Here is a 14,893-nt window from a genome sequence, read left to right on the forward strand (position 1 = left end):
AGTTAAATTGCATTGTTTTGAGTAGTTTATCAAGGGGTACTTTTGACAATGAAAAATAAAAGGAAAATAATACAGTATTTTCTAAAAAAGGAATATTTTTCAGTCATCATTTGCCTACAGTCCCATATTGCAAAATAAATCGTGAGAGAATCGTATCGTGAACCCAGTATCGAGAATTGAGTGAATCGTTACATCCCTAACAACTACAGTCTATACTTTCACTTTCTCAAATATAAATCTAGTTCAAATAAAATGCAGTATAAAGACAAGAAGAAAGAGAAAAAGGAAGAAAAACAATAAAATATAGTCTAAAAATATCTGAGCTGGCATCTTCTCACTTTATGCTTTGCAAAAATGTGTGATGTAAAAAATGAGGACGGGATCTACAATAAAAGTTGGTTTTACCTAAAATCAGAGGTTGCACATTTTTGTTTGCGGCGGTCGCTACTTCTGCTTCACAGCGCGAAGGCCTTTGATTTGAATCCTGGGGCTGGACCTGAGACCTTCCTGTGTAAAGTTTGTGGCTTTTCGCCAAGTCCTTGGAATTTCTTTTACATTTCTGAAATACAAATTCGGAGATGTTTCAAGTGTCCCAATTGTTTGTCGATGTTAGTCATCATGTGACTGTGGCTGTGTTTGAAATGGCACGCTCCGTACCATGCACTATGAACTCATTTAGTATATACCAGGGGTGGGGAACTCCAGTCCTTGAGGGCCAGATTCCTGAGACTTTTAAATGCCTCTGCTCCAACACACCTGAGTTAAATGAAAGGCTTGTTATAATACTTCTGCAGACATCTAAAAGTCTCAGGAGTCCGCCCCTTGAGGACTGGAGTTCCCCACCCCTAGTGGTTACTATTTACTATCAGTCTGGTGAGGATGATTAGTATGATGACCGTTCCCATTGAAGTTTCCCAAGATGCATTTCGAACCTACGACGACAAAAACCTGAAGCACACTGAGGCTAAATATCTCACTTGATTCGTCACCTTTGAAAGTTCTGAAAACATTTTAAGTGAGAAAGTGACAAAGTAGAATATCAGCATGTGGTCATTTGATCCATAAAACTCGAGGAAACACATTTCATGCCAATATTTTGTAGATTTTTGGAGATCCGCCATTGTGCTGCTGACAAAACTTATGGTTAACTTTAAAACAAGAGTGTTAAAAATGTGTGGAAGACAAGAAGAGATGCTTTTATTTTGAAAAGGGAATGTTTAATTTTTAGCTTGAAGCCGGTCCCATGACAATTTTACGTTCCACTCGCAATGCATCATGGGGCAGTTGAGTATGACTAGTGTGCCCACCGCGTACTCAACCTTTCCATACTTTCTAATGTGAACGCACTACATACTCATTTTGACATCACTTAGTATGAGTAGTAGGTTAGTATGCGATTTTGAACACAGCCCATGGTTATATGTCTGTGTTAGCTCTGTAGCTTATAGATAAAAAACAACAGTTTTTGAACAGCCATCAGCTTTTTGCGAACATGCATTTTTTTTTCCATCTCAACGATTGTGTTTATGTAGATGCTCTAGTTTGTGTGCATATGTCAGTGTTTTCACTGCAATGAACTGGCGACTTGTTCAGCACCCAGAATAAATTGGGAAAGGCCCAAGTCATCCTCAACCCTATATAGATAAGTGGGAATTAAAGATAAGTTGGCTCCATAGTGTAATAGATGTGCATATCTGTTGGATCATTGACTCAGAAGAAATCAAGATCATTGATTGGTAGGGCTGGGACGATACACTTTTGTCCCGATTCAATTTTAATCCCAGTTTTTTTTTTTTTTAATGCCGATTCCATTTAAATTGCGATTCTGATTTTACAAGTATTGCCATTCTACGGTGACAATTATCACAGTTTTGACCTTAACACATACTGTAAGTTGAACTTCTAGAAATATGTCACAGATCCAAAAAACAATGCACATCACATCACATTCAGTAATTTATTATTATTTATTCAGTGATTTATAATTATTTATACTGAAATGAATCAAATAAAACTGTGATCAGAAAGGGGGTAAACATGTACAAAAAAAACTAATTTGTACAGAACTTTTTGAAGTTAGTCAACTTTTAATGTTCATCAAGTTAGTGCTTTTGAGTGTCAAGGTTTTTGTGTAGGAACAGGAGCTGGTTTACATACTGGTAGTTAGGCTGCTCCAAAAGAGAAGTCACATTGTATTGCAGTTTGAAGATCGGCCTCATTTTTCTGTCCGAGCCCTAGTTAAAATAGCTATTTTTCCCCTCATTCTGACGACAGAATAACAGTTGTTTGTGTGGAAAACCTGATTTTATTAACTTTGTGAATTCAGAAATGATCAGTGCACATTAGTCGTCGTCATCATCATCATCATCATCTGTAATCAATGTAACATTTGTTATTTACTCTGTAGTGTGATCAAACTGTGGCTTTACATTAGACACAGTGGTAAAAAAGTTGACCAGCGTGGACAGAAGTCTGACGTCTGTCAGAGTTTCATTTCACAAGCTGCAGCTGACGTGCGCACCGTGCATTTGAATTAGAATTTATTAGAAATTAGGGCTGGGTGATGTTGCCTAAAAAAGAAATCTCCAATTTTGTAAAGAAAAATTTGAGATTCGATTCAGTGCACTTAAAAATAACTGCAGACATCAGATATATTGTCAAAAGTGCAACTTTATTGCAGTGATTGTCCTCAAGAGTTAAAATGCATAGAACAATCCCAAAATAAAAAGTAAATGAGGCTCTGTCATTCAACAATTTCAAGCTTTAACCCAGGTTTAAGCAAAAGTGCAACAGCAACTTCACAGTAGCTTAAATTTACTGATTAAGAAATCAGATAACTACATATTTTATAACATTACATTACAATTAAAATAATAAACTCTTCCCTTAGCATCTCAGCATAGTGCGAGTAAAAAATTAAACATGCCTGTGGCACACACACAGTATAGCCTACTCAAAAGGTAAACAAAGAGGGGGCTGGCTCACATCGCACTACAGTAACCCACAATGACGGAACACGAAAAAGTCTGAAAAAACTGTGGTGGAATATTTTTTTTTAACTCAAATTTGCAAAAAAAAAAAAAAAAAAAATGTTTTTCTCTACAAATTTGATAAATCGATTTTTTTTTTTTTGCCCAGCCGTATTAGAAATGTTGATGGTCAGTCTTTTGGCGTGAATGTGTAGCTTAGAGGAGCGGTTCGTGTAGCGTTGCTATGATGGACAGGTTTGGGTCCGCCTTGTTGACATGATGCATGTAGAAACCTTGACTAGCTTCATTACCTGGATAAGTTTATTCAATATCCCATCCAGGGTCTATTGGTTTACTGCCGGTATCTTAGCTTTAGCTCTAGCTTTATGTCCGGATGGTGACGGACAAGATGAGCAGTAATGTTCGTTGTGTTACGCAATACGCTAATACAGCTTACATCCGTTCGCCATGGAATCAATCAAAAGTATGTATTGATTTAAATCGTACAGGTGCAGGTTTAATCACGGTTGTTGGTTTGTTTACCAAAGAGAGATCCCAGCTGGTGCAACTCTTCTTTGTGTTTGCACTCACTTGTTGGTCCATTACCGCCACCCAGTGGCCGCCTACGAAGACCCAAAAATCGCGATAAATCGTAAAATTGATTTATTTTTTTTCCCCACCATTATTGATTGGACATCTAAAGCTATAACACCAGTTTATAGAAAGCATGGGGTGAAGTTATTCAGCTCTGCTCTAATGGAGATGTTTTTTTAAGTACCTCTGAGTCTGAAGTTCAGTGTTGAACAAGTTTCTTCATGTCTTTGTTTTTAAAAAAAAAACAAACAAGATCTAACCTGCTAAAGAGCATAGTGGTGTTGTTTCCTGCCTTGCAAAATTAATTAACTTTACTCTTGAGTTCAGCTTCTTCTGTGTACACTGCACACAGCCGTGCACGTGGTGAGTCGTGTGACAGGTAAACTAAAGGGATAGCGGGAATGCAGTAGCAGGCGGGCAGCAGTGTTAGCGAGGTCAGCACAGCAGCAGGACTTTTTAATATCACCCGTTTCCAAGGGAGGCCAGCCCCCACAGCTTATATAACACAGGAAACAGATGTTAGCAACACACAATCATCCTTCACACACACACACACACACTCTTCCCTTCTGTTTTTTTCCTCCATTGCTGCCTTTGTCTCCATTTTTCTTTCCTTTGTTTTCTACTCACGTCAGGATCATCACGGATGTTTTCATCATCAGAATACGTTACATATATGTTTCTTTTTGAGCTATAAAAATTTAACACTCCTCGGGTTTCATTAAGTTCATCAAGTTTCATCAAATCTCGTAAGTTTTGAGAAAAATTGCCTCAACTTGTAGGATTAAGATTTCCACTTTTATTACAGACTTCAATGTAGGCACTCTCAGAGGTAAAGATGAAAATCTTCTATCACAGAGATGGACCATTTTTATCACAATGGGAGCCATAACAATGTGATTGTCTGATCCGAGGGCCACATTGTCAACATGTTAGAATAATGATCAATGTGAGTGTTAATACAGGAAAGAACAAAGGCTTTACATGTTTTTGTTGTCATTATATGTGTTTTTTAAAGTCATATTTGCGTATTTTTGCTGCCTTTTGGAGTATGATTCTATTATCGTGTGTGTTTTTGGATCCATTTTGTGTTTTTGTGGTCACTGGTTTTTTAGTGTCATTTTGTGTATTTTTGTTGTCATTTTATTAGTTTTTAAAGTCATGTTTCCATATTTTTGCTGCCTTTTAGATTATGTTTCTATCACTTTGTGGGTTTTTTTGCAGTCATATGGTGTATTTTTATTGCCATTTTATCTACTTAATCTCATTTTGTGTTAGGGCTGCACGATTTTGACAAAAAATCTAATTGCGATTTTTCTGACAGATATTGCGATTTCGATTCAATTTACGATTTAAAAAAAAAAAAAAAAAAAATTTACACCTTTAAATGCATATGCTATTTTCCACATCCATTTTTTAAATTTCAGTTTTTTTTTTTTTGTTTTTGTTTTTTTTTTTGAGAAATAACCAATTTTTTCAGAAAAGATTAGTTTTTAACTCCTGTGAGGAAACTAAATACCAGTAATTAAGAAAACCCCACAATTAACCAAAAATGTATGTCAAAAATAAAGTAAGATACATTTAAAAGGAATATATACGTAGGAAACAAAATAAATGCTGATAAAAAAGAAAACTATACATAAATAAAAAGGTATGTCAAAAATAAAAATGTAATTTGAAATTAGCAAAATTTGTGGCACTTTTGTGCATTTGCTTTGTGAACCGCACAAAATTAGACCTTTTATCTAAACTTGGCAAGAAAACAGCAAACTTTGTTTCAGCGTCTCTACTCTCTGAGCTTGGATGGTTCTTCTTGTTGCCAGGACAACCGCTATAACCCAGGTGACGAACCCTTCCTGTGAGATGTGCCCTGTGATTGGTCTATCGACCCAGAGGAAGAGTGGAGGTCTTGTAGAATGAGTGTTTTTGATTGGCTGGTTAGTTGGCAGAGGCATGAGCCCCACGCGGAGAACGATAGTAGGGAGTGCATTGATCTAATGGGCTGGCTCGTAGGCAGACTCACACATAGACACACGCACACACACACACACACATAGATGGGGCCTGTTAGTCTGGAGGTGTGAGGGGAGATTTGGCCCAGAGGGGCTCACCTCAGTGTGTATGTGTGTGTAATATCATGCTCTCCAGGAGAGGCGTTACTGGCAATAATTGAAGCACTCCCCGGAGCAGACCACGCTGGGTAATATCGCACTCTCTAGGGAACTCGCTATACACACATTCACCCACACAGCAAATCATAGCACATATGGATGGTGTTCAACCCGACCGACATACGCAAAGATCAACACGCTGAGGGGTGAAAAATGAAAAGCACACACATCCTGGTCAGTCGAGAGCTGCTATGGGTTTTTGCTCAGTTTTGGACCTAAAGAATTCAAGTGAGTTTTGCAGCTTCTACACTTTACATTTCAACAGTAGGAGTGTGACAATATCTTGATACGGTGATATATCGTGATATTTATTCGCACAATCGATTATTGATATTGCTTTTTTACTAAAATGTGCAGGAAGGACTTCACAGGAATTTTGTCACTGTTTGTTGAACGAACCAATATTATTTCCTGGAATATTGCACTATAATGGTGTCACTGGTAAGAAAGACCCTATTTTTTGTTTACACAAAGCACTATTGGAGACACTTATTGGTTTACATTGGTATGTTGACACTTATTTACAGAAATGTTGCACTAAAATAGTGTCACTGTTCATAGGACACTTTTTCAATGTATTGTCTTTCACTTAATATTTTTTTTTCTTGTTATGTCATAGATTATCGTAGATTGATTTTTGACCAATGCATTGATAATCACAGTATTGTCATATCGTGAGCTTTGTATCGTATCGTGAGGGACCCAGAGGTTCCCGCCCCTGTTCAACAGTAGTGTTTTATACTTTTGGTTCATTAGAAATGGTTTTCTGAGTTAATTAAATATTCTACGGTGTTGAAGCCATTGAAGCAAGAATGATATTAGATTTAAACCAGTGAGCGATCATCATGCAAGTGCTTCGCCACGCTGCAGGAAAGAGGGTGCAGACTGGTGATGCTAAAACCAAAGCTTTCGGAACCAATAGATTAATGCAAAGCTGATGTGTTGAAAGTATTTTTCTTCCTTGATTTGAAGAAATACAACAACCGCTGCAGGCCACTCCTCAACATATAATTTACAATGAATCAGTAAAGAAAGTTGTCCACTGTGCTGAAACAGTGTCTTGGGTGTGTTTTACAAATAAGGTTTGAAGCTTGAAGCTTTTGCAGGTTTTATGTTTGAAATATATCCTTGTTTGAGTTTTTTGTACTCTTAAGAATGCCCCATCACAAAATACAGTTCAAATACCTTTCAACGGATTAACATTATATACAGTGGTGTTAAAAAGTGTTTGCCTCCTTCCTGATTTCTTACTTTTTTGCATGTTTTCCACACTTAAATGTTTCAGATCATCAAACAAATTTAAACATGAGTCAAAGATAACGCAAGGAAACACAAAATGCAGTTTTTAAATGAAGGGTTTTATTCATGAGGAAGAAAAAAATCTAAAGCTACATGGCCCCATATGAAAAAGTGTTTGCCCCCCAGCTCCTGTTAAAACATAAATATGGCTGAGTTAAATTTCTGTAGCCACACCCAGGCCTGATTACTGCACACCTGTTTGCAATCTAGAAATCACTTGAATAGGACCAACCTGACAAAGTGAAGTAGACCAAAACATCCTCATAAGCTATAGACATCATGCCGAGATCCAAAGACATTCAGGAACAAATGAGAAAAAAAAGTAATTGAAATCTATCAGTCTGGAAAAGGTTATGAAGCCATTTTTAAAGCTTTGGGACTCTAGCAAACCAAAGTGAGAGCCATTATCCACAAATGGCCAAAATACGGAACAGTGGTGAAGTTTCCGAGAAGTGGCCGCCCGACCAAAATTACCCCAAGAGCGCAGCGACGACTCATCAGAGAGCTGACTCAAGACCCCACAACAACATCTAAAGAACTGCAGGCATCACTTGCCTCAGTTAAGGTCAGTGTTCATGACTCCACCATAAGAAAGAGACTGGGCTACATGGGCACAAATGGCCTACATGGGAGAGCTCCAAGAAGAAAACCACTGCTCAGCAAAACGAACATTAAGGCTCGTCTCATTTTTGCCAGAAAACATCTTGATGATCGCCAAGATTTTTGGGAAAATATTCTGTGGACTGACGAGACAAACGTTGAACTTTTTGGAAGGTCTGTGTCCCATTACATCTGATGTAAAAGTAACACTTTAAAGTAAAAAGTTCAGAAAAAGAACATCATACAACAGTAAAATATGGTGGTGGCATTGTGATGGTCTGGGGCTGTTTTGCTGCTTCAGGTCCTGAAAGACTTGCTGTGATAAATGGAAGTATGAATTCTGACATTTACCAAAAAATCCTGAAGGAGAATGTTCGGCCAAGTGTTCGTGACCTCAAGCTGAAGCAAACTTTGTTTCTACTGCAGGACAATGATCCAAAACACACCAGCAAGTCCACCTCTGAATGGCTGAAGAAAAACTAAATAAAGACTTTGGAGTGGACTAGTCAAAGTCCTGATTTTTTTTTTCTTCCTCATTAATAAATTAAATTTGTTTGAAGTGAAACACTTACAGTAAGTGTGAAAAATATGCACTTTGTGACTATTGTCTGTGAGAAGCGCTATACAAATACATTTATTTACTTACTAAATATTGTGGTTTTCTCAGAAACACTCGAATACAGCTGAAATCGAATGGAGCGCACATCACAGGGAGCACGATAAAGAAACCAGAACAAAGTGAATCACTGTCTTGTTTGGCAAAGAAACTTTGCATTCTTCTATGAGACTCCAAATCCCACAATGCAATGCACAAAACTTTTCCAAAGTTCAAGAATCAAGTCACTTGACCATTTGTCAACAAACCCATTGTTTATTTTTGAGTCAACAAAAATATTTCAAGCGGCAATTTCAACCTTTGTGAGTAAATTCTCCCGGTTTTCAGTAGAAATACCTTCAAGTTATTGATCTATGAGGCCTACACGACACCTATCAGTTTCATTAAGAAACTGTTGGTTATTCTCACAGCAGCTTTAACTCGCTGTGTATTTAAATATTCAAAAATAATCTTTGTTTGTCAGTTCCTGTTTTATATGTGCACATATACCTGTGTCATCATTTAAATTAAGTGTTTTTTACATGTTGTATACTTTATGATTGACCCACGTGTATAAACTGAAGCAATGTTCAGTGTATTTTTTTTCTGCCACTTCGAAGTAAAGTGCGCCTTAGGTTTTCAAACTTGTCCCCAATTATCTCTCTCTTGCACAGCCTTGTCACATCTGACTTTCCCCCCTTAATAGAATCCTTTGCACAGATCCGAGTATCACATTCGTGACATGTTCCCACAGTGTAGCCTGTACCTGTATCATATCACAGAGCACTACAAAGTGAGCTTCAGACTTGAATTTTATATTTACTTTGTGTTTCTCCTTTTCTGTCACATTTTGCCACATTCTGATGACAAGGCAGATGAAAGCAACAGGGGAGAAACTGGTAAAAGAAAAGGAGAGCAAGTGTATTTTTATGGCAGCCCTTGCCTTCTTTCATAATCTGAAGGCTGGATTCACTCAGATTCGAAGCTGACGGCTTCATTAGGGGAGACGGAAAGCTGCTTTGATCTAAAAATACGCTCCATCGTTGCCTCTGGAGTGGAAAAAGTTAAAGAGTTTGCATGTATCTTCAAGAATTTTTACCAATGAATAGGCAGAGGACTGGAAAACAGTCTGTGAACTGGCATTAGGCATGAAGTTAAAACCAGTACTTTTAGTGTTGGAAAAGAGGTTTTGGCTTGTGTCTGTTTTTTTTCTAATGGAACATGAAGCTCGTGTTTTTGCCAGCAAGTGTTTGGATCGTTGTTCCTTTCAAGGTCTTTTTCGTGGTGGGAATGCAAACTTGTCGACAGGTGGTTTTGTAAAGGATCGGGAACAAGGTCTGAGTTGTTTGTTGGCTCGTGTTTAGGCGGCCGACTTTCACTGTACACCAGGGCAGTGTTTGCCATGATTTAAGGGCCACAAATATGTCAAGTTCCTTTCATTTCTGTATAATGTTTCCACAATTTAAAATATTGCCCTATATCTAGTCTAGTTAAGTCTAGATTGATGTTTGTTTTGCAAGGTAGAGTTTAGAAAATGGGCTTTTATTGTCCATTCTACTATATATTTACATTATAAAAAGGAAAACACAAGGTATTGTGAGGTATTATATCTGGAGCAAGAAGTAGAATAGTGCAAATCTAAAAGTACTGGCAAGAGTCACAGAGAAACTTTTTTTTTTTTTACATCGTATACTGTATATGGAAACGTTTTTTTTTGTTTTTGTTTTGATGAATGAATAAGACTAATAACAACACTCTGTTCTATCTTTCAGAGCATAGGCAAAGGTTCCTTGTGGTCAATAGATCCAGAGTACAGACACAACCTGATTCAGGCCTTGAAGAAGACGCCGTACCATCCTTTCTCACCGAGCCTGGCCACGCCTTCCACCTCCCCACCCACCCTACCACAGACATTTCACAGCAGGTAAGACCACTTTACACTTTTTAAAAAAAAATGATACTATTACTTCATTTATAGAACCTGATTGGTCTGGATGAAGCACATTTTTACTTATTTTCACCTTTTTTCTGCAACTACACCAAACTTGCCATGTTTTCATCACTTTTTCATGCCATATTTTTGCTCCTTTTAATGCATTTTTGCTACATTACTCCCATTTCTGCCACTTTTTTATCAAATTCCAATGCCTCTTTTGCACATTTTTTCTACTTTTAAGACATTTTTGGCACTTCTGAACTTTTTCCACAACTTTTTCATCCTAAATTTGCATATGTTGACGTATTATTGTCACTTTAACCCCTTTTCATCACATTTTATGTTTATTTTTGCCAATTTAACCACATTCACGATTTGCCCATTATTTGCCAGTTTATGTACATTTTTAAATGAATTTTTAACTTTTAACCAATTTATGTGGTTTATAAAACCCCATTTCAGCACCTTTTCCACCATTTTTGATTGCTTTTAACCCATTTTATTTCTGATTGAAGCAAGGTTTCACATCTTTAAGAAGACTATATACTGTCTGCGGCTTAACTTCGCTGCTATTTTAAACAATGACAGGGAGAGCATTAAGTGTGACTTTACGAGATGTATAGTTACTAGCGTTGAGCCAGATAATCCGGTATGGATAAAGCACTTTTGCCGAGTATGAGTTATATATGAGTAATACGAGTCAATATCTGTGGTCGGATTGAATGAAAATCTTCATTGCGCTGATCGTGTCTGCTTTCTGCAGGCTAATCAGAGCGACCCTCCCCTACACACTCACACGCTGTGCTCACTGACACACACAACGGCTCTGGGTCTTTTCCATTAACGTTTAGGGTTTCTTCAGCTTCAGGTTTGTTTCTACTTCGGTTTGTACTTTAACCAGTAAAACTCTGATAAACGTGGGTTCGTTCAGACGTGGTGCTTGGTAAAATGCGTCTCGCGTTGCGTCTTTTTTTTTTTTCTTACGTCAGCTGAGTTTAACCAGTTTCTGACACTTTCTTGCTGTATTTCATGAAATACTCTCTCTCTCTCTTTCTCTCTCTCACACGCACACACGCATACCTGGTGAGGAAATAAAATTAAAAAAAGAAAAATTCACACTGATCATAAATAATAAAAAAAAAGGAAGTTTTGTTGCGTATGAAAACTCTTGCTCATTACATTTTACTTCATAATTCCAACCGCATGTGTTGTATTCATTGTTGCAAAATAAAACTTGTTCTGTAAATAGTTTGCTATCGTGATCAAAACCATTGATCTGAAGCTCAATGCTGATGCTGTCCTGTAAATAGTTTTCTAATCAGCAATAAATATAACAATTGCTGATTAACCCATATCAGTTTCATGCTTAAAATAACTTACCGGTTAAAGCCCGTCCATTTCAAAACAACCCGACCCACTTCCGGGTTAGGCCCCGCCCACTCCGTGTACGGATACAGATGCATATAACTCATAATATGGTTAACAGATACAGATAATGCTGTACTCGCTCATCCCTAATGGTTACACATAAAGTCAGCATGTTGTCCTGAACTTAATGTGTTACAATCAGGTAAAGTTTAATTAGTAAAGGATCTGAGTCCTTTTTATGAAATATGGTGTAGTGATGTTTGATGGGAAAGATAAATAACATCTGACCCTCACCGTACGTCTACATAGTACAATACACTCAGGGTTAATAGTCCAAAGTTGTTCTCTTTTATCTGGTTAAAGTGGAGCTTTGAGAGTGGAATTAAACCAGTATGTATGCATTAATATGAAACTATAGACTCATCCCTTCCTCCATCCACGCTCTCCATCTGTCACTTCCTCCTCCTACTCGCTCCAGGCGTTCTACAGCTGACCCGCTCTGTCCTTTTCCTCAAATCTTTTTTGCACGCTGTTTTCATGCAACAACACTTCCGTCCCTCCTCCTATCTCCCTCCCCCCTCGGGCACATTGCAGGTAGAAAAGCACCGTTTGCCCTTTCTTTCCCACTCGCTCCTTCTCCACATGCTCACTTGTTCATCCGATCGCCCTCTTCTCCCTTTGCCATCCTTTCCTCCCTCTCCTCCGGCTCAGAAACCATTCCAATCCCCCCCCTCTCTCTCTCTCTCTCTCTCTTTCCATCTTGTTGTCTCCTCTTTTAATATCTTTGCACACCCTCCTGCTCATCCCCAGGCATACATTACAACTAGTGAGGGCACCCAGTACTCCATCTTCTTTATTTATCCCTGCTGTGATGTATTCCCTTTCTTCTCTTTTTCACTTTATCATTAAATTAAATCCTCTTTTGACTACATTCACTTTATTCTCCCCCCCTCGTGGTCCTAAAACACGCACGCGCACACACGCACACAGGATGCACCAGCAGCATCCACCTGTGTTGTTTCTTATGTCCTCCTCCTTTTGCTTCCCGTCCTGACCTCTCCTAGCACGTTGCTCTCCATTTCTCCTTCCCATCCCGGTGGCTATGTCAGAGATGCATTATTAGTCATATTTTTTTTTCCAACTTATCCGTCTTTTTTTCTGAATACCCCCAACACCAGAACCCCCCCCCGCAGCCTACCAGCAGCAGCAGCAGCCCTCCAATCCTCTCCCCAGTTGATCCAGGCAGGTTGGCTTGCTGAGCCAACGGACTGTGTAAGACAGAATAATTGGTTCACCATAAAATGTAAAAGTGTCATTTTGAACAATGAGGTATGGGGAAGTGGAACAAATTGGAGGCAGGATTCTGAACACGTGGTTGTGGTGGAGGAGAGGTCACTGTACGTTGGGGGGTGGGGGGGGGTGGGAGTAAGGTTTGCTCATGTGCATTGTGACGCATGGCAGAAAAGTGCAACGTGAGCCAGTTTTCTGGTTGGAGTAGAATTAAAGATGCTTCACTGCTGCATGTCTAAGCCTTTATTACATAAAATGGACAGTATCACCTCATTCAATACATACATACATTTTATTGTTTATTATTTTTTCAAGAACATATGCAATATGATTAATTAGCAACTTCTTTATCCTCCCAGTCATAAAGAATACAGTATATAGGGTTTTAACTTTTGATATACGACTATTTCACTGTGATTGATAAAAGTCATACCAAATCTGAAAATCTTGTGTTTAAAAAAGAAACTGCTGTAATATTAGCGGGAGCTTTTAGGTTTCCAACTGATCAGAACCTGATATCGCCGGTAAAGTTCATCACATTACATCAGATAATATGGAGAACTGGATAACCACTCTTGTCTACTCCATGTGATTACACTATTATCATTTGATAGAAATTGTGTGTTAAAGTTTTTCATATTTTTAAGTTAAAATTCTAACCTAACAATTTTGGCCCAAAATGACAAAAACATCAAAGGCAGAAAGTCTGTCTTTCACTACTGCATAATATTCACATTTGCTGATAACTGTTATGTTGATTTAAATCAGTGGCCCCCAAACTTTTTCTGTCCCACCCCCTTTGAACAACAACATTTCTACAAAATGGCTAAACTTATTTTTATTGAAAATGACATAAATTGTGACCTTTCCTCTCCAAAACTCATAAAAAATAGCATAAAATGTGTAATCAAATATTTTAAAACAGTAATAATAAAGTTATTTGAGTGCAAATAAGAAAATGTCTCATGCTCAATGTTCCCCTTTATGGGAACCACTGATTTAAATCATGCATTATTTATATACATGTATTTGAAACATGAGAATTGCCAGGAAGGGAAGTACATTGAAAAGTCAAACACTAATAAGTAAACTATTTGGAGCTACAAAAAGTCTTTCTCTAATTATTTAATAACAAGAGCTTCTCCTGATAGCATCTTAACCAACCCCTACATGCAACTTTATGGTTGAATAACAAACGCTTTCTTTTTTTTTTTTTTTTTGCATTGGCTTTAAATTAACAGGAAGCAGTAGCTGCATAAAAGGTGGAAAATCAATTTAAGAATTTATGGTGTGCTTTAGAAATTGCCTCGCAGCATTGTAAAGCACACACGTAGCTTGTATGCAATGCAATACATATAGTTAATGGGCCAAAACAATAAAGCTGCCTGTCTTTTGTACCGTACACACATTTCTGAGTTTTACAAGATTTGAAACATGTTGAGTATCTGTTTTAGCTCTTAGTGCAGAAAAGTGTTCCCATTTTTATTTAATTTTTTTTCCTAATGGCTGACTGAATTAATGCGGTGTGAAAGAAATGTATTTATAAATGTTGGGCGTGGTAGTGGAAGAGTGGAGATTTCAAAAGACAAAGGGTAATCTCATTGACCTTTGAAACTTTAAAGAAGAACCAAGAGGGTGTGAGCTTTTTTTGCTGAGGTAGCAGCACTAGGTATAATTTACCTTTGGTATGAGGAGCAGGCAAGCACAATAATAATAAGGCGTTTTTTGTCTTTCATCAAAAAATATGATTATGGGTGAAAAATAAATTATTTCGGTGCAGAATTATATGAAGGCATTCAAGTGTAGATGTAATTTAATATATATGCTAAATGTATATTAGTGAATTCTAAACAACAACCTAGGTGGAAAAGAAAAATCTAACATCTGTATACAGTATATGTAATATAATTAAACGTTGCATGCTACTAGTTTTTGTATGTTGTTTATTTGCATAAATGGATGAACGTAAAGGGGCCAACATTAAACTTTACATTTGGTGACAATGGAAGGATTTCTTCAAAGCACACAGTCAGACAAACGTGAAAATGTCTAAGTTACTGTACGAGCGGCT

The 14,893-nt window shown here is 37.6% G+C and overlaps 1 protein-coding gene across 1 annotated transcript in view; it reads left to right on the plus strand.

Moving 5' to 3' along the window:
- The window catches only part of ches1 (checkpoint suppressor 1), an 85,719-nt gene that overhangs the window by 53,204 nt on the left and 17,622 nt on the right, over window positions 1-14,893 (plus strand). The window contains exons 3-4 of the mRNA XM_028439755.1: window positions 10,001-10,152; window positions 12,740-12,778. Coding sequence (XP_028295556.1) covers window positions 10,001-10,152; window positions 12,740-12,778 — 191 coding nt within the window. The remainder of the gene's footprint in view (window positions 1-10,000; window positions 10,153-12,739; window positions 12,779-14,893) is intronic.

Source organism: Gouania willdenowi, chromosome 24, assembly GCF_900634775.1.
Source record: "Gouania willdenowi chromosome 24, fGouWil2.1, whole genome shotgun sequence".
In the NCBI taxonomy this organism is placed as follows: Eukaryota; Metazoa; Chordata; class Actinopteri; order Blenniiformes; family Gobiesocidae; genus Gouania; species Gouania willdenowi.